The sequence below is a fragment of the Seriola dumerili genome, unplaced genomic scaffold (assembly GCF_002260705.1).
Source record: "Seriola dumerili isolate Sdu_G_001 unplaced genomic scaffold, Sdu_1.0 BDQW01000800.1, whole genome shotgun sequence".
In the NCBI taxonomy this organism is placed as follows: Eukaryota; Metazoa; Chordata; class Actinopteri; order Carangiformes; family Carangidae; genus Seriola; species Seriola dumerili.
Genome location: NW_019175055.1, coordinates 396,618 through 416,055, shown reverse-complemented (window position 1 = coordinate 416,055; position 19,438 = coordinate 396,618). Strand labels below are relative to the sequence as shown.

Below are 19,438 nucleotides of genomic sequence, written 5' to 3'. Positions count from 1 at the left end.
TTTTTTTTTTTTTTTGACATTTTTATGCTTTTTTATTCTAAGACATTTTTGAGCTTAGTATACTATGACTTTTTATGCCTTATTATACTAAGCGATTTTATGACATTTTTATGCATTATTATATTATGACTTTTTATGCCATACTATACTATGACATTTTTTTTTAAATTTTATGCCATAATATACTATGACACTTTTTATATCCTTATGACACACTATACTATGACTTTTCATGCCTTACTATACTATGACTTTTTATGCCTTATTATGCCTTTAATAACTTACTATACTTTGACATTTTATAACATTTTTATGTCTTACTACACTGTAACATTTTCATGTCTTAATAAACAATACGTTTTTTGCCATTTTAATTTGCCATACTATACTATGACATTTTTTTCCTCACTACATCAGCCCTTGATCAGCACTGTATCATTTCCATCAGAATGACATTTGTTTGACAGAGGAGATTAAGAATATTTTTGTCATTTATCATGAAAGAATTTCCAACAGTTACCCAGTAATATAGTTAAATAACCTCTACAGCAAACTGAGAAAACTCACCTCTAGTGTTTATAGTTACAGTCTATTCACAGGTTTTTCCTGTCAGGTACAGAACCTTATATGTATGGTAACTGTAATGTAACACAAATAAACAAAAGTGAATGAATGTACAGTAAAAACAATGCCTTGACACAATGAATTCATGTAAAATAGCAACAAATGAAAATCAATATGTAAATCCCAACGGATGCCTGTCTGTCAGGTCACAGGTGTAACAGCCACTGTGATAAACACTCTTTGTTAGTGAGTTTACTCAACATGTATGTTCACCACATGATCCACCAGGTGTCAGTGCAGCTCAGCATAAGAACTGCATGTAACTTCATGTACAGTGCACAGTGAAGTCCCCCATTTTGTTCAGCAATCATGAAGGCAGTGTGTGCTGCCCAAATGCTTGGCCATGTATATTGGGTGTCAGTGCTTATCATATAACCTATACTTCACTTATTCGCAAGCCCTGGTGTTACAGCAGTGTTCTTCAATAATTTCTCCCTCATACCCACACACACACGTTTGTCTGGCTGTACTTGTGAGGACCTTCTGTGACATTATGCATTTCCTAGTCTCTTATCTTAACTCTACCCATCACAACTAACCCTAACCCCAACCCCAACCTAAACTTAATTCTAACCCTAACCCTAAATCCCTCAAATAACCACAGTAGGGACTACACCAAAATGTCCCCACTTTGCAAATATGTGCAGCACATTTTGCAAATACATACACACACACACACACACACACACACACACACACACACACACACACACACACACTCAAATACCACAGAGTCAGTCTTGTCTATGATTCTTTATTTGTGTTTTTCATAGAGAACATTTAAAATGGTTCATACCCCCACAATAACTGACATCACTTCTCTGGTTTATAACACTGACACAGGAACAGGGGAACATGTACACAAGTACACAAACACACAGTCACAAATTCAGCCCATCTACAGTGTTTTACTTTCCAAACAAAAGAAAAAAGAAAAAAAAAAACAAAACAAAACAAAACAAAACAAAAAAACATAAAACCCCGAGGACACACAGCCAAGGCCTGTCCCACTTTACAAAATGGTGCAGTAGCAAAGGAACGGCCACATCTACAAAAGTAACAAAAATTACCTTACAATCTATCCTTGTGGAAGTGCTTGTAATTTTGGAAGTTTTGTACTTTCTTAAAAGGATATCAATATCAATGCCTAGAAAATCACCAGTAAAAATAGCTCATCTCTGTAAAAATGTGCTAGCAGGACAACCCTTGGCTGTGGATTTTTTTTTCTTTGTCACAAACTATTTTTTTTTTTTTTAAACCATTTTTAACTTGTCTTCAATACAACAACAATAACACTGTTTCTTCTTAATACAAATATGTACAGAGACTTCCACTTGTTTCAAAATAATGCCCTGCACACTGATGCATTATCTAGGGATGATGGTGATGGTGTTCTTCAGATTCCTTCACAGAAACAGTCCATGCAGTTTGGCACCTGAATCGACAGAGTGTGATCACAGTTTCTTTAGCCTAACAAAAGCTTGTTGTTTTGTATCTCTGTCAAAAAATGGCCTCTACCTGCATGTAAAAGACACATTTATTTTATTTCCCTATACATAATTCCCCCCTATACATAATTACCTCCCCCACAACTTCCCTAAAAGTATTAACTAAGAGATCTAGATCCAGACCAAATGTTTTCAGCAGTATTTGAACCAGGTTTGCCAAGTGTAAACATACCATATCTTGAAATGAGTGGAGTGAGAAAGGCACACATGATAAGACCACACAGCTCGTAACTACAGCAGGGAGACGGTGGAGGAGGAGGGGGAGGAAGAGGAGGAGTGTGGGGGTGGGAGGTGGGGGCTTTTGGTTTTGTTCAGCTTGATGAAAAGTGCCACTCAACTTGACATTTCTTTCTTATGAGTCGACATGTGCCCGCTCTGCTCTTCACATCTGAACCTAAGATGAAACCAGGATGCGAAGGTGTGCCCCCCCCCTCCCCCTCTTTAAATGCACAGCTGGATTTTGGTCTGGACTGGTTTCCCTGAAAGTGTCATTATGTTAAATTCATTTTCATTCCAGGTGCTTCAGGGAAACTGGGCCCTGTTTCCTTCTTTCTTACTTTTTTTTCTCTTTGCTATTTAGAATAATAAAGCTCCTCACTCCATCACTCAGTACTTTTATGTAAATAAGAAAACATACAGTGCGTGGGCGCAGAACCAACCGTAGGCTGCATTTGCTTTCTCAGCTGACATTTTTTGAAAACGCTATGCTTTCATGGCCTCAGTGTTATTCATTTACATACCTCAGTAGACAATTTCATCAAGCAGTTTAAAAGGGGTCATGCCATATCAAATAAGTTAGGAGAATATTCAGTCTTAACACTCTCTGGTAGGATTCTCGTGCATTTCAAGAGAGGAAGGATACGCTACTTTGTTAACCAAATGCGTCAAAACTATCTTTCCTGAGGAAAGGTTACACAACACATGAAGGAGGGGTGGGGGGTGGGTGAGTTTAAAAGTCATAAAAAGCTTTGACATTCTTTTGAGTGATAGACACATATTTATGCAACAAACACCTCCTCCCAAAACAAGGGGGAGATTGTGTAGCCTGGCAAATCAATTTCCCACTCCCACACACTCATCTCATTTCACACGTGGCCTTGATCCAGCCGCTGCTATCGCCTCTAGCCTCAACTGACTGGCTGACCTATGGCATTGCTCTGTTCTGCTTTAGCAGCTCTCCCCGGTCACCTGAGAACCAAACTCTGCTTCCTGTCAGTCTCTTTTGGTTTTTGTTTGGAAAAAGAAAGTACCTCTTCCTTTTTTTTTCTTTTTTTTTTAAATACATTTTTCGAGCTTTTTGAACCCCCTGAATCAAAGAGGTGTCTCTATCTGACATAACACACAGGTCGTTTCTCTATATGAACAGCAACAAACAGGTGTGACAATGCTTTGTAATGCACCCCCCTCCAGTGGGGGGTGAATACTTGCTATTGCCTGTGATCTACTGGGGTTCTCCCAAGTCAAGACTCAAATGCTGGCATTTTCAACAGTTAGAAAGTGCACAAAAGGAGTTTTCATTCTACATTGGCTAAAAGCACATTTACAACATGCCTTTGACATCAGCGTTACACAAGGGTATCATACTGTACACCACAGTAGCTGCGACGGATCACTCAAAGGCAGGTTACACTACAGTCTCCTACTTGCTTGTTTCAACATTAGAGAGAATGGGCTTGTGGCGAGCAGGCCTTACCATTAACAATACATTAACTGCACAATGTTGTCAAACACTATGTGCAGAACATTATTCAGAGGCATCGTCATCTTTTTTTTTTTTTAATATACATGAACTCACATGACACTTAGGAACAAAGAGCCAACCATCTAAGTTTCAAATTGACAGTCATTTCTCAGATTCAGTAGTACAACATACAGTAGATGTTTTTGACACTTCTGGATCAAGGACAGACGAATATAAGAAAGGAAAAAAAGGAAACCTATGAAAACACTTCCAAAGTATTGTACTGTTTCATCAACAACGCCTACTTTGCCTTCAGCTTGACTGAATGGTTATGTTTAAAGCCACAGTTGAGCAGGTCTTAGTGATATTAAATAAGGTGTAACTGCCTCCTATTGATAACGCCCATCGCATCTCTTCTAGACAGCTAGTGATCCTCCAATAAGGTAAAGAGACAAGAAGAGCAAGTCAACAATTACACTGGAAAAATATATGTATGTTTATATTCATATATATAGCATCTTTAAAATCTATTTATACAGAATGTATATATAGTGTACTTATGGCCATCTTGGCAGAGAAATAAAGGCATCTGAAACAATCACCACTCTCTTGATGCCGTGGTCTTCCCGGGACCAGACATTGTTACATTGCAGAAATGCGAAGAATCAGGAAAGAAAGTGAGTTCTCTTTTCTTTTTTTTTTTTCTTGTCTCAGTGGCACTTTGTGCATCAAAAAATTAAAATCTAGAGTAAGGCTACAAGGGTGTGTATGTTTATCTGATAGAAGTTTGTCAAAGGAGGCCATCCTAAAGTATCCTCTAGGGTTGGATATGTCACTCTGTGTGTGTGTGTGTTTTAGACTCATACATCCAGCCTAAAACACTGCTGGAAGAGAGCTCTATATATGTACCATTGTACTGATGAAAATAACAAATAAGAAAAAAAAAAAGCATTACTTAAGCATCTCTGGTACATTACAGAGGTTTTGGGTGAGCCAGTCGTGGCCGCTACAAAGCGCTTGGGAGAGGTAACATTTCTGAACTCTATGTTTTGTTTTGTTTTGTTTTTTTTTTTGTTTTGTTTTGTTTTTTTTTACATTTCTTGGTTTTCTTTCACCTGACAAAAGCAAACACACAGAGACCAGATAGCGACAGAACAGTGATTGCTTTTGTTGGGGTATTTTTTGTCTTTACAATCAGCTGCTGGTATGTCTAGGTATAAGCCTAAGTAATCAAACAGTATTTGTATTGATTTTGCTTCTTTATTTAAATATTAGCAGTGGATCTTTAAGACTACTCGGACTCAACCGTCACATCACGCACATAAATAACAAAATAAATATACAGCCATATCAGTCAATTTCTTTCATTTTAAATAAATAATAAATACATACTTTCTTTTTTTCTCATCAGTGAGTTTCTGAACGTAGCAGTAACAGAAAGAACATAAAACAAAAAAAGGGAGAAAAAACAAGAACAACCCAAAAAAATAACTTTTGCTTTTGTAAAATTATCAAAAAAGTTTTGTCAGTTATAAAACATCTGCACTTAAAAAGGTTTTTAAAAAGTACTCAAAACAAAATATGCCTTGTCACTCATCTATATAGATTCTTAAAATATTGACGTAAGACATCTGCAAATCGCTTTGACCATGATAATCGGTAAAGATGCATTTTTTTGTGTTACAAAACCAAGTTAATAAATAGATTGCTTCAAATAAATAAACCTCAATAACATAAATGGCAATAAGTTACAATTTAAATGTTCACAAGTTTAAATAATTCATATATAACAATAATTATTGTACCACAAAACTATTAATTAAAATGAAGTGCAATTCCTATGTTGATAAATACTATTGATATGACTAACTGAATTTGAAATGTGTGCACACTATTACTATCATCATCTCAGTTTACAAAAAAAAGAAAAAAAAAAAAGAAAAAAAGGATTTATCTGCTGCTTTTTAAAACATGATATCCGCTTCCTGGATCTGTCTCATGACCTTAACTTGAAGAATTTTTTTTCTCCCGCTAAACCGAGTCAGCATTGCGCCGTTGACGTCTTTGCCACAGTGATACCACAAAGCAAACACAAATTCAGTTTAGTTCATGCTTCATATTGCTGGGGTGTATGTGTGGGATGGGGAGCCAGCGAACGCACACACACTCGCCACAGTGAACGCTACGGGACAAGAACTGAGAGTCTTCGTGTTCAGCTCATCCGTGTCCTCCTCTTCATGTCGCCAAGCTCCTGCGAGCGATCACGTTTTAGTGTGAAAACCCATCAAACCGCGCAACAGTGAAACCTCCAAAAACAGTTAAGGACACAAAAGAGACAACAGGTAAACATACAGCATATTAAACCCCTCCAGATACAGTTTCTGGTAACATTATTCTTCTTTTCCATCCATCCTGACTGAAGGATCTGTTTCCTCCTCCTCATCCCAGCAGCAGCATGGTGTGGATTTTGGTCCGCGTCACTTTTCTTCTCACAGAGTGCTCCCTGGGTTGTTTTTTTTTTTTTTAAGTTGCCGTTTATTTAAATAACCTGAATTCCCTTTTTGTTTTTGAATCATATTTCAATATATTGTAGAGTATTTCAACATCTCTCTTTCATCTCTCCGTCCCTCCATCTTCACCTCCGTCACACTCCTGCGCTTCAGGACAGTTTGCGTTTTCTCCATGTGTGTGTGTGTGTGTGTGTGTGTGTTTGTGTGCATGTGTGTGTGTGCATGTGTGTGTGTGTGTGTGTGTGTATGGAGCCTCGGACTTTGATGCCCTTCACAGCCTTGTTGATGCTCTCCAGCAGAGCCTTGTTCTCGGGGCTCTGGAAGCAGTCCTTGTTGGTGTACATGTCGGTCAGGGTGCTCACATAGCTGTCGAAGTTCTGCTCGGTGATTGGCTCCTGCTGTGGTGCAAACGACAACCAATCTCAACTGAGAAGAGCAGGGAAACAAACGCCTACACGCCTTTCAACACACAAGATTCACCTCAAAAACAAATACATTACAGTGAGCGGGTCCAGCTCTGCAGGTGTGGGTGGGTGTGTGTGTGTGTGTGTGTTTGTGTGTGTGTAGAGAATAACTCACCATGTGCGGCAGGCGTATATTAGCCAGGCTGCGGATCAGGGCGCGGCTGAGACCAGACAGCTCCATGAAGAGAGCCTCATTCTGCTCCTCTATCATCTTGTTCTCGTGCTCGATGCTCTTCAGGTTCTTCTCCATGGAGGAGATCTGCGACACACGGCAACAGGATTTCTACCAGTGTTACGACTTTAGGCACAAGGTATTTTTTGTCGACAGCTTGGATGAAAAGACGAGAAACAATGATGAATGTTTCCTAAAACAGAAGACTTTGCTGCTGGTCCTGTTTTAGTTTGAAAACTCTGGGGTTGCGTTGTAGTCTGGACGGGTTACTCTGGTCTAACCAACTGCAGAGTACACAATCTGCTTCCTGTTTACACCAGCTTGCACATGCCCAGTGTACATGAATTGTATGGACGGAAATTATTTTTGATATGGAGGTAAAACAGTCGTATTGGTCTAGATGTAACCTCAACCTCACTATACACCAGTGCCAGAAATACTCACTAGACCACCAATGTGTATTCGTCAGCGGGTTCCCAACAAATGCACTACTTTCTCCTATTTTAGCAATGTTTGCTAAAAACCAGTGTAGAGCTGTGAACTGAGCCTTTTCTGAAAATGAAACTTTATATATTTGTGAGTTGTTTTTAAGGATTTAGCTCTCCAGTGGGAACCAATGGGCTTGGGGCTCAGAGCCACAGACATGCTGGCTGTTAGTTCTTCTGTTTTCATGGGATTTCTTAACAGTACAGAAAAATATAAAATGCTGCCTGCCTTATCCTTTAAAGAAAGCCTACATCATTTTTGCTGACCATTGTGGCCACACGGTACAATTACAGGATATTGTTAAATTGTAAATTAAAAATATTTTTTAACATTAGCCACCATAAGCTATTGGTCAAACCAGACCAAGTAAAACTGTAGTAAACTGAATGCACTTAACTGAGCAAGGGTGGGTTTTATTGCTTTTGAATTTAACATTTAATTTCAAAGCAGAAAATTATGTAATTTTTTTCTTAATTTTTTCTTTTTAAATTAAGCTTCATAAACAGGCAGAATGTTTGATATTTTTTTCTGCATAATAAATGACCAATCAAATGTTCCTTTACAGGCTCAAGTGACTGACTTTGGTACTTTAAGTCTCACATATGAAAAATACTCTTTTACTTTGGCAAAACTGTCCCAATCATACACATGATCAGCAATTTAAAGGTTAAAAAGAAACGAAAGTAGAGACACACACCTGAGTCTGCAGGTTAACCATGTCAGCCTCCATTTCGTTGTTGGATTCGTTGAGGTCGTTAATCTCTTTGTTGAGTTGCTTGATGTCCTCATCATTGTCCAAAACTAAAGGAGAAGCCATATTACAGTAGTAAATAACAGCGTCTGGTCTATATGTGTTTTAGAATCTCATTCACACTGATTTTTTTTTTTCATCTCACCATCACTGGCTCTGAACTTGGTGCTCAGGTAGTCCTCTGTGGGGAACTTGGCCTTCTTCTTGGCATACAAGGCTCTGGGGCATCCTGAGAGGCTGGAGACACAAGTGACACATGGAGGGGGGGGCGGGGTCACTGTACTATTCTTAATAACAACACACAGTCACACAGATTACACTGTACCCTGAGCTATCAAACTTAACATTACATCTGAACACATATAGGACCAGTGAGAGCAGCATGTTAGCAGAGCAGCAGCAGCTCTGGTGCTCCATGTTTGTCTACACAGGAAGCGTTCAGGCACAGTATTGATTGTAGGATACCTGTGTTTTGGAAGCAGCCAGAACCCATCACAGTCACTGTAGTTACACAAAATGCAAGAAAATATAGACTTAGAGTGTAAAAAAAAAAAAAGGGTTTGGGTTGCATTTATGGTTGTACAGCACAAGTAAAACACAAGCTGTTGCGCAGTCTGTGTACAACATGCCACACATCTGTTCTGTGAGACTGTGAGATTGGTGACTAAAAACCATGGCTGAAACACTTTCTGTGTAGACACGACGTAATTCACACTATGATGCTAGAGCCAGAAGACAGTTAGCTTAGCCTTCGTTAGCATAACGACTGGCTCGGTCCTGTGATCAAAAACACACTTACCAGCATTTCTAAAGCTCACTAATCAACATGCTGTGCGTCACCTGATTCTCCAGTACAGGGGCAGAAATGCAAAGGCAACAAGTTGTGGTTCTACATGCATGTAACTATGTCTTGGACAAACACAGTGACTTCCTGGAGTCTTCCTGTTTAGCTTGTTTTAGCTTTTGTTTCTTTGAACTAAACTAAGCCAACCATTTCCTGGTTCTAGCAACTTAATGTGCAGATGATATTCTCATGTAACTGTCGTAACGAGTACGAATTCCCTAATTCCCAATTCCCATGAATAGTTATTTCTTTAAATGAACATAATTGATATGGAAATACACACATGGAAGTTCCTTAAACTTTCCAACACTAGACTGCCTGCATGCAGCTTACCTGCGGTGTGTGAGGAAGCTTCCGTTGGCGTGTCCGGAGCCGTCGCAGCCTGGCGTAGGGCAGGTCGGCCCCTCTGTCTTGAAGGCCTTCCAGTTGAAGGGTGTGCCATTCAGGAGACCCTCCTTCTGTCTGCGGGCCGCCAACGGACACCCGTAGGCGCTGCGGTGCGTGGCGTACTTCCCGCTGATGTGACCCAGGCTGTCGCAGCCTGGCACCGGGCATCTGCAGGGAGCAGAGGAAAGGAAGGAAACAAGGAAAAAGACGAGGAGAGTTGTGCAGCAGGAGAGGGGAGAGGAAGTGTTGAAGCCAGGCAGCGAGGAAAGAAATAAAGAGAGTGAGAAGGCACAAGGGTTAGACAAAGGAGAATCCAAAGATATAAAGTGTAGAGAAAGTTGAGAATTAATATTACAATACAGATTGAAGTTACACACTTTCTCTACTGGGCCAAATTCATTTTCTTACATCTGGGTTTGACATATTATTTATGCAATGAATAAAATTACTAATGCAAGAGCTATTAAGGTTTAGCACATGTTGTTATCAACAATTAACTGTTTTGTGTGCAAATGCAATATGAAGCCCATGTATTTCTTATGTATTGATTATGTCCTCTACGATACTCTACCATGAACTACATTCAGAATCAGTATCTGCAGTAAGTGTATTTCTCATCAGTAAGGGCCTGATTGTTTGATTCAGTTACGGGGGCAGGTCACTACCTGTGCATATGATTCACAGTGACTCTCTTCTCTCTCTCTTTTTCCTTTTTTTATTGCATTTTACTTTTTACCGTCAGTCTCGCTAAAAGCAGACATTATGGCTTTCTGAGCGGTACGAACTTTAAAAGCTCGGAGTCCTCCTGGTTGTCCTTGGTAGGAGTTTTAATTCCACTTTTCTTGGCACGCGGGCACCCAGAGAGACTGAAAACAGAAAGTATGGAGTTGATAACATAGGGCTGAAAAAAGGTCTGGTGAAGTGATTGCTTAATAAAGGGAGAGAACATTATAAAGGAAGAATAATTTTTACCAAATTACAAACCAAATCAACTCAAAAAACGCCTAATATGGCCGAAAATAGGATCATGGAAATGTGTGTGGAAATGTGTGAGTCCCTGTCTAAATCTACCATGAACTGTCACTACGCCTCTCTGACTGACTGTGTGCATGTGTGTCCATGTGTGTATGTGCGTTTCTGTGTGTGTGCATGTGTTTTCTGTTTGTTACCTTCTGTGGGAGGCGTAGTTTCCTGTGATGTGACCTGAGCCGTCACATCCTGGAGTGGGGCATCTGAGAAAGAGAACAGCAGTGTTTAGCATTTAACAGAAAAAATAATAAGATGTTTCATAGTGGATTGTCTTGTGAAAATGGCGTTATGCGGATGAGAGAAATGGTCCGCTTGTTAATTCTGCTCATTTTTTGATTTACTCTCCTGCAAGTTTGTTTTAAATCCAATCTTTTCAGGCTCTTTCCCAGTTAAACACTTCTTGTATCTGTCCATAATAAGCCGTGAAGAGCCTAGTTTCTAGTAAAGAGCTATATATACTACAGAATTACAGTTCCATTTCACATTTACATGAACTGATTGAAGTGAGAACGAGCATAGTCCAAGCCAGCTGCAGAAAAACACACCATGACAGATGCAGGCGGCAGCAGCAGAGGCAGCAGCAAGCAACAAAAGATAAGTTAACGTCAGCAGAATGAAGCATTGTGGCGTTGGACGGTGTCAGTAGCAGTGCAGTGAAGTGGCAGTGAAAAGGCAGTGAAGGTGTAGAGCAGACATACTTGAGTTCAGGGGTGTGGGCCGCCATGAGGGACCGAAGGCTCTTATCAGCGAGAGGACACCCAGACAGACTGAGAGAAAGAGAGAAAGGAGAAAAGGAGCAGAGGACGGGCAGAGGGAGAGAAGGATGAAATAGGGGCCGAGGAAAGCCAGTGTGAGCAGATTGAAAGGAGAGAGGAAAAAAGACATGAGTGAAGGGAAATCAAGAATGCAAGGCATACCAAGGTCATTTAGGAAGAAGAGGACAGACGGCAAGAAGTAAATTACTGATGCATATCAAAGTCAATGACCGTCTTTGCTTCCCGGGCTCACGCTACGTTATTGCCTCTGGCATGTCAGGATCAAATAAAATATTTGAATTAGTCGTGGTGGGACGCAGGTGGACTCAGGAGTCTCAGCAGAGCTAACATTTTATATTAGAGTTTATATAGTGAGTGCTGGCAGAGTGTGTCACCCAAATAAGTCTGCAGGGATGCATACCTGCGATGGGATGCGTAGTTTCCAGTGATGTGACCGCTGCCATCGCAGCCAGGTGTTGGACACCTGAGAAAGAGAGACACACAAAGACACAGAGACAGAGGCAGAGTTAGAAAGGACAGAGGGTATTAGGTTTTTAGGAGGCATCAGTTTGTTATGTTATGTTAGCATGCTGGTGTTAGCATTGAGCTCTAAGCACAACAGAGCAGCTGGTGTGGACTCTACGGTTTTGTTGGGTGTTGTTACTTACGAGAGCAGCTCTTTCTTGCTGTCCTTGGGCTGGAACTTGACCTTAAAGTTTGGGGTTGTGACCTCTCCGGGGTACTTCCTCTCCTCCAGACAGTCCTGCATCATGTCACAGTCCTCTGGGTCAGATGAGACAAATGACTGGCCGGTGTGCTCCATCTGGAAAAATGCAGAAAAACGTGTCCTTTTGTTATTTAAATTGTACTCGTGTGTTGGTGTGTTGTTGTCTGGGTTGTATTTACTTTTTTTTTTTTTTTTTGAGTGATGGCTTCCTCGCAACAGTTTGCAAATTTGTTTACAAGCATAGAAACTTTATAAAACCACAATGTGCGTACAAGTCTCTGATCTGATCCCCTTTTCTTCTTTTGTAGACAAGTGATGTTTCCAAATCCAGAATGTCCTCATAAAAAATTTACATTCAAGGCCCTTTATATTTCTTTTGAAAAAGTTCAAAGGAGTAAAAAATTTGCATATGCCAAAGCCCGGATGGTGCAATGCACCTGACACACCACCTCTGTTACACAGTGCAATGTTTTAACTGTACAGTAACTCTCACATTTCAGTGAAATAAATGAATAATAGAAAGAGGAAAAGGGGACAGGAAATAAGGCAAGGGTATTAGACAAAGACAACGTGATGTAAACAATTAAGAGTTTTTAATTCAAAAAGCTCAGAGGGAATTTTGTCTGTTGTTATTTATGTTGCAATACTTCCTCTGTGGCTAATATCACAGGAAACACTGCGTGTCTGGAGCTTCAACTTTTCTACTCAGTATGATTGTACTGACCTCGTCCATTTCCTCTTCCCTTTGGCGGTTGGGTTTGGTGTAATCCAGAGGTCCCTCCAGGTCCTCCTGCTTGTAGGTGGGCAGGTTCGGTGATGTCATCCCGCTACTTCCGCTGTGATGCAGCGAGGAAGAGGAGGAGGAGGAAGGGTCTGGGGAGCGAACCCCGGGACTGGTAGCGGACAGACTGCCCTCTCGTTTAAAGGGCTTCTTCATGCTCAGGTCCAAGGTGCCGTTCTCATCCACCTCAATGTCCATTTCCTGGAGAGAATCGCAACATCATCAACTTTTCATACAACTAATCCTCTTGGGCTAAAATGCTAAATGTCTTTTTGAACACACACTTTTAGAGTCCCAAAGTATTCAATGAGTGAAAAAGGCATTGACTGAACATATGAACACATAAAGTGAAATTTAAAAAAAACAAAAACATTGTAATAATTCATTAATTTTGACAATGTCTCAACACATTATGACATGTTTATTTTAGGATTTCAGTATGAAAATCTGTATTTCAAAATGTGAAAATGGGTTTTTGTTAAATAATGACATCCTCACTAGCACAGGGGGTCAAAGATGAAGAATGCCAGTCCTCTTTCTCTTTACAGATTTGTGTCAGTTCCTCTGAAGAATATCTTTAGCATCACTCTTAATTAACTGGCTAGCTGCTGCCATTAACACTAGCAAACTGGCTAGTTAGCTAGTTAGCTGGTTAGCTGGCTAGGTAGATAGGATGTGCTGCCTTGTGTTCACTCTGACATTTAACATGATTTTTTTTTCTTTTTACATTTATTTATTTTGCATTTTTTGTCATCATGGAATAGCCTCACAGCACAAGTTCCAACCACTAAACCATATAATTGATTTAGCAAACAGGAGCTAGCTGGCTAAACGTGTTAGCATTCTGCCATGACAGGCAGGTGAAGGCTTGTGAAGGTTAGGCTAAAAGGTGAGGGAAATCAAATCATTCTTAGTAAAGCAAAAATAATTGAATTCAAAATTTTAATAATTTACTGAGTTATTTAAATATGTTTTGGCTCATTTTTATATAATACAATTAGTTATTTTATAACATTAATTTATTTAATATTCAAAACTTTGGGTCTCCATATATAGTTGGTAACTGGGAAAAATTAATACAGAAACATACATATAATACATACACATACATCTAATTAAGTATTCTCACATATAAATTACTAATGTAGTTTCCTCTGGTGCACTTCAGAAGAAGTCTCATATACACTGTATACCATCTCTGATGATGATGATGATGATGATGATGACGAGTGTGATTACTCCAATCACCCTCTTCAACAGATTCTGTTGCAGTGCTACACATGCATTAACATCGCTACACTTTACTGAATCGTAACTTCATATAACCCACAGCCGCACTCAGGGATGGATTTAGATTCAGATTAAACTAAAGTTTCACGCGATGAAATGACTGATTTCTTCCCATCTCGACCCGCCCACCTTCACCTGCCCTGAAGCCTGTACTGAACTGCATTTACACAGTCATAGAGCAGTGTGCGGCACTTTTCCAGAGTGCTACATGTTCGAGTTCATCACCACCTTCACCGCTTAAGCATGTTAGTAATGATATCTAATGTACTCCGGTAAAACTTTGCCAGCAGCACCAACGCCACGGTTGATCTCTCCGCGCTCTATGATAGTGCTGGCAGATGAACAGAAACAGAGGGGTGAGATGAGCCATGTTTTCAGCATTCATTTAAAATGGCATTCGTATGGGCTGGTCAAGGGCCAGAAAAATCAAAGGGTTAGAAGAGGAGGAGAGAAGACGGGAACAGTTCCCAGAAATGTCCCTGGTTGATGAGCTCAGTGTTCCAATGTTTCAATATTGGATTTCAACTGGCTCTGATTCTGATTCCAGATCAGTCCCCAGTTGCTCTACGCTGTAATACTGTGCTGCTAAGGCCTGCTCTTGGATCGGTGCCTCGCTGAACAACACCTTGCTCTGCTGTGCTGCCAGAGACATTAATCTTCACTTTTTATCTCCCTAAAACCATGTCAGGAAATCGAAAAATGATGAAGCAGTCACTTTCTCTCCTCTGTGAGGCAAAAAGGCTTTTAAAAATCACAATATGGGGGAAAGTGGTGCTCCAATTACACCTCCTGTGCACAGAGAGGGAAAAGGGGGAGTGAGTGAGAGATAGAGAGGTATAGACAGAGAAGCAGAGAGACACGGTGACACTCGCATGGGGAGGAAAAGTGGAAGATAAAAGAAAATAAGGAGAGATGTGAAAAGAAAATGAAAGAAAGAGTGGTGGGGGCGGAGGAAGAAAGTGAGAGATCCGTCCGGCAGATAATGAAAAAGGGCTACCTGGTGGAAAAGTAATCCAGGGAACTGGCAGCTAGCCAAATTCAATAACAACATGAAAAGTGTGTGGGATGGAGGGATGAAAGGATGAAAGAGGATGGGAGAGGTGATGCAACTGCATCTCAACACCATCCTGTTGCTGTAAGCCAATGCCTCCTGATGATATATTCATGCAGAGTTGATGGGGAGAGAGGAAAAAAAGAAAGAGCAAAGACAAGAGAGGAGAGGAGAAGAGAGGAGAAAGGAGGAGAGGCACACCCACCGCTTTTCCCCTCTCATCTCACCAGCTGTGGCCTGCAATGTTTCAATCTGCACTACAATCAGCTAATAATCTCTTTCTCTGAGTGCTATGGAGAGAAGAACAGAGCAACACTTTACCATAATAAAACTGCAGATACATCTGACTGATTCATATCATCTGCAAGCAAATGTTTGGTCATGATGGATTTATTTCCTGCACTCTTAGTCTTTAATTACAATCCTCCATGAATGCTAACTAATACGAAAATATATATATGTATGAATAAGTGTGGTGTGTTTACCTTGTTTTGGGGTTTGGTGCTGAGGTTCTCTGGTTTTTCCCAGCAACGTGTGGACAGGTTGAGGATGGCAGTGGCAGCCATGTGAGCAGCCTCGGCATCATGGGAGTAGTCATAGGCCAAGGTGGAGCTCTTTCCGTAACCGTGGAGACTGAGGCTGGGCGACGATGACTTGGGGAACGAGGGCTTAGCTGCAGAAAGGATGGAATATATGCAAGCAAAAATATAAATATATTTTCTGACATTATGCAAGTGATTTCTGGTGGTGAAACCTTAGATGTTTAGTATATTTAAGTAATTAATACTAACTAATAATATAAGATAAATGAAAATGAAAATACTAAAGCAAAGGGTAATATTCGTTGTGAGAGAGTCTTGCTGAATTCTGAAGGAATAGTTTGACATTCTGGGTATTATGCTTATTTTCTTTCTTGCTGAGAGTTAGATGAGAAGAGAGAAGATATAGCTCACGGCTATATTGTAAATATGAAGATATAGCCGGCAACCATTTAATTTAGCTTAGCATAAAGAATGGAAATGGGGAAAAACAACTGTCCTGACTCTGTACGGAGATAACAAAATCCTCCAGCACCTCTAAAGGTCAGTAATTAACAGGTCATATCTTGCTCGTTTATTCCGAAAGAAAGTCACTGCACCAAGCAAGAAACCAGTATATGACCCCCTATTTTTTTTACACGTTGTTTTTTGTACTGATTAAACAACCAAGAAATAATATGTAAATAAGTGACTCCCAGACACAGCCAGGTTAGTCGTTTCCTCTGGTTTCCAAGCGAAGCTAACCGGCCGCTGACTGTATCTTCATATCAAGCGTACAGACATGAGTGTGGTGTCAATCGTCTCATCTAACTCCCAGCAAGACACAAATAAACATATTTCCAAAAACGTCAAGCTCTCCTTCGTGTAGAATATGTTGTGAAAATCTGAAAAATATTCCTGATACGAAACGGAACCCCAAAACAGAAGCCGATGTTCCTGTCTTACTTTTGAAGGCTTTGGGTGAGGTTTCGCTGGTGGGCATCTTTGGAGCAAGCATGCGCTTCCCGAACACTTGAGCGTCAAAGCTTGCATAATCAAAGGACACCTTGGAGTACTTCTCCAGCTCCTTGGCCAGGTTGGCGCGAGGCGTGGCAGGTGCCATGTTGGGCCTGTAGCTGCCGTACTGGGGCACCTCCAGCTGCTTCACAAAGCACATGGGCCTGCGGGGAGGAGAGTGAGAGGGCGTCATGGTGAGGCTTGGCGGGGGATTAAGGACAGAATAAGGCGGGAAGTAGAATAGAAAAGAATGAAAAAGAATAGAGAAGGAGAGATGGGAAATAAAGGTATTGATGCAATAAAGAGTCACGCAATCAAAATAGAAAACATAGAGGAGAAAAAAAGAATAAGAGAATGAGAGAGGGAGGTAGAGTGACACAGAAAGAGTAAAGATAGGGGCAACGGTGTACTTAGCAGGAGTGCAGCAGGATTAAAAGCTCTCTTATCAGCAGAGGGCACATTTGCATGATGTACAGCATGGAATTTATGAGCTTTAAGCCCTCTCGTTTTCCTGGAGAGCCTGGGCTTTTGTCAGACCTGTTGGCGTAAATCCACTGATAGACCAGGGAGAGGCGGAAGGGTGGGGGACGAGAGAGAGAGAGAGAGAGAGAGAGAGAGAGAGAGAGAGAGAGAGAGAGAGAGGAGAGAGGAGTGGAGGAAAGACAGAAAGGGGAGTGGTGAAAGAGATAGGGAGGGAGGCAGGGTTGGGGTGGGGAGTCACCTTCCTCAAACCCCCCCACCACCACCACCACCATCACTCCTTATCTCAGAGCCCTCCACCCCCTTTGGCCAAGCCCCCCCCCTCCCCCGCATCCTGTACCACTGAAGCCCACATCACAGTCTCTAGTCTCCAACCATACACTCATTAATAAGCTCCATGACCCGGCCTGTAGTCACTCTGCTGTGGGGTGGCCTTCACACACTGGCACTAATAACACATACAGAGCCAGTGTGGAGGAGCATTTTCATGACAGTAATAAACTTTCTACCACTGATCACAGCCGATTTTTTTTTTTTTTCCTTTTTATTAATTCAACATGGATTCCATTAGAACATGGGCTGCATGAGGAATTCTTCTCTCACATACATAACAGACATCCAAGTTAATTTTAATAACAATGTGAGAAGGAAAAACAAAGCAGGCCTTATTATGTTTTAATCCTCGATGCTTTGTCTGACCACTGATGAGGTTTTCCTCAAGGAAAGCAATTATTTTTTCTATCCCCCGCATTGCCCCTATAACTTGCATAATTAGCTTATCGGCTGCATTACTAATTAAAATACCAATGACGAAGAGCACAGACTTAGCATAATACCAGCGTCTGGTTTGTGTTAATTATCATTCTTTTGGCTGTGATCACGGTGCCTGGCCTGTTGGGGAGATGAATGGAGATAAAGAGATCCCAGTGTGTGAGGTGACAGTAATGATTAGACTGCCAGACTGGATGCTTCAAGACTTTGGTGTTATATTGAGCCATTCACGGGCCAGCACCGCGCCTCGCGAGGGCCACTGTAACCAAGGTCAGGATTGTCTCTGTGGTTTCTATGTGGCTCAGTGGTAAAGTAGCTAACCTTGAAAAGGACTCAGCTGTGTGGGGCTTGGATTGGGGGGGGGGCAGCTTTTATATAGGTGAAAGGTTCACCTGTGCCTTTTAGTTCTTGTCACTCACCATTTTATCTATGGAGCCCCGCATCAAAAACATAACTGAATACACCATTTATTAATACTATTAGTTAAATAATTAAAATTGAGTGTTTATACTTTTCCTTTAACCTCCAATCAGTTGCTAAAAAAAAGTGGTTACATTCAATACATTTCTTGATTTTTTTTAACATTTAATAATTTATTTATTCCCTATTTTCCCATCAAACATTCCAATTTTCTGCTACTAATGAATTTAGCGAGTTATATTTTTGACTCATCTGATAAACTTTTTTATTTTGGCAGAACTGGAACTCCATACTTATCTAATGTCATAAGGTAGAAAAGTAAAGTACATGTACATGTACCCACCTTAAAACTCTATCGTTGGGACTTCCTTTCAGGTGCTCTGCGCCTGGCTGAGGGAGATGCTGCTTATCGTGGCTCTTGGACAGCTTCTCTGCAGCAGCAATGGGGCATCCAGAAAGACTGGAGGAGAGAAAAAGGTGAATATTAAAAGGAGAGCATGTTGCTGACCATGTAAATCTGCATCACACTGATCTCGACTGACATGTTCACTGTCTTGCATTCATGAATATATGAGCTTGCAAATACACAAAGGGAAATGCACATCCTGTGTATGACACTCTCATCTGCAGAAAAACACACACTCAAACACAAAATACAGATCCACTCAGATGCTATACTGTGTATGCTGTATGAATACCTGCGGTGTGTGTTACGGTTGCTGTTAACATGGCCCTGTCCGGTGCAGCCAGGAGTTGGACACTTCAGCACATTCTCATGCATGGCCAGAACTGAGAGGGAGACAAAGTATACACACACACACACACACACACACACACACACACACACACACACACACACACACACACACACACACACACACACACACACACACATACACAAAATAACAGTCAGAGAAAATCCACTATTTTCAACAATTCAACACATTAATTTCATGTGAGGGACTGTATGAAAACTTTTGGGGTGGGTAGGGGGTTGAATCTTATATTTCCTTTTATTAAAAAAAAAAAATCGACCCCAGCATTAGAAATATTTTCTTTGGGCCCTCCCCTATAAAATGCTGAATATTTCAGCTACTTTCTATTTTTGAACAAAGAGCTGCTAAATGAACGGTTATTACTGCCATCGAATGAGTGAACCAGACACAGGCCGC

The 19,438-nt window shown here is 40.8% G+C and overlaps 1 protein-coding gene across 1 annotated transcript in view; it reads right to left on the bottom strand.

Moving 5' to 3' along the window:
• Window positions 1–6,352: 6,352 nt before the first annotated feature.
• The window catches only part of LOC111236993 (myelin transcription factor 1-like), a 30,937-nt gene continuing 17,851 nt past the window's right edge, over window positions 6,353–19,438 (bottom strand). The window contains exons 9-23 of the mRNA XM_022765922.1: window positions 18,965–19,055; window positions 18,610–18,726; window positions 16,545–16,759; window positions 15,546–15,733; window positions 12,663–12,920; window positions 11,880–12,034; window positions 11,633–11,695; window positions 11,155–11,223; window positions 10,597–10,659; window positions 10,213–10,293; window positions 9,374–9,598; window positions 8,342–8,433; window positions 8,143–8,246; window positions 6,903–7,046; window positions 6,353–6,721 (exon numbers count right to left, since the gene is read on the bottom strand). Coding sequence (XP_022621643.1) covers window positions 6,473–6,721; window positions 6,903–7,046; window positions 8,143–8,246; window positions 8,342–8,433; window positions 9,374–9,598; window positions 10,213–10,293; window positions 10,597–10,659; window positions 11,155–11,223; window positions 11,633–11,695; window positions 11,880–12,034; window positions 12,663–12,920; window positions 15,546–15,733; window positions 16,545–16,759; window positions 18,610–18,726; window positions 18,965–19,055 — 2,114 coding nt within the window. The 3' untranslated portion in view covers window positions 6,353–6,472. The remainder of the gene's footprint in view (window positions 6,722–6,902; window positions 7,047–8,142; window positions 8,247–8,341; window positions 8,434–9,373; window positions 9,599–10,212; window positions 10,294–10,596; window positions 10,660–11,154; window positions 11,224–11,632; window positions 11,696–11,879; window positions 12,035–12,662; window positions 12,921–15,545; window positions 15,734–16,544; window positions 16,760–18,609; window positions 18,727–18,964; window positions 19,056–19,438) is intronic.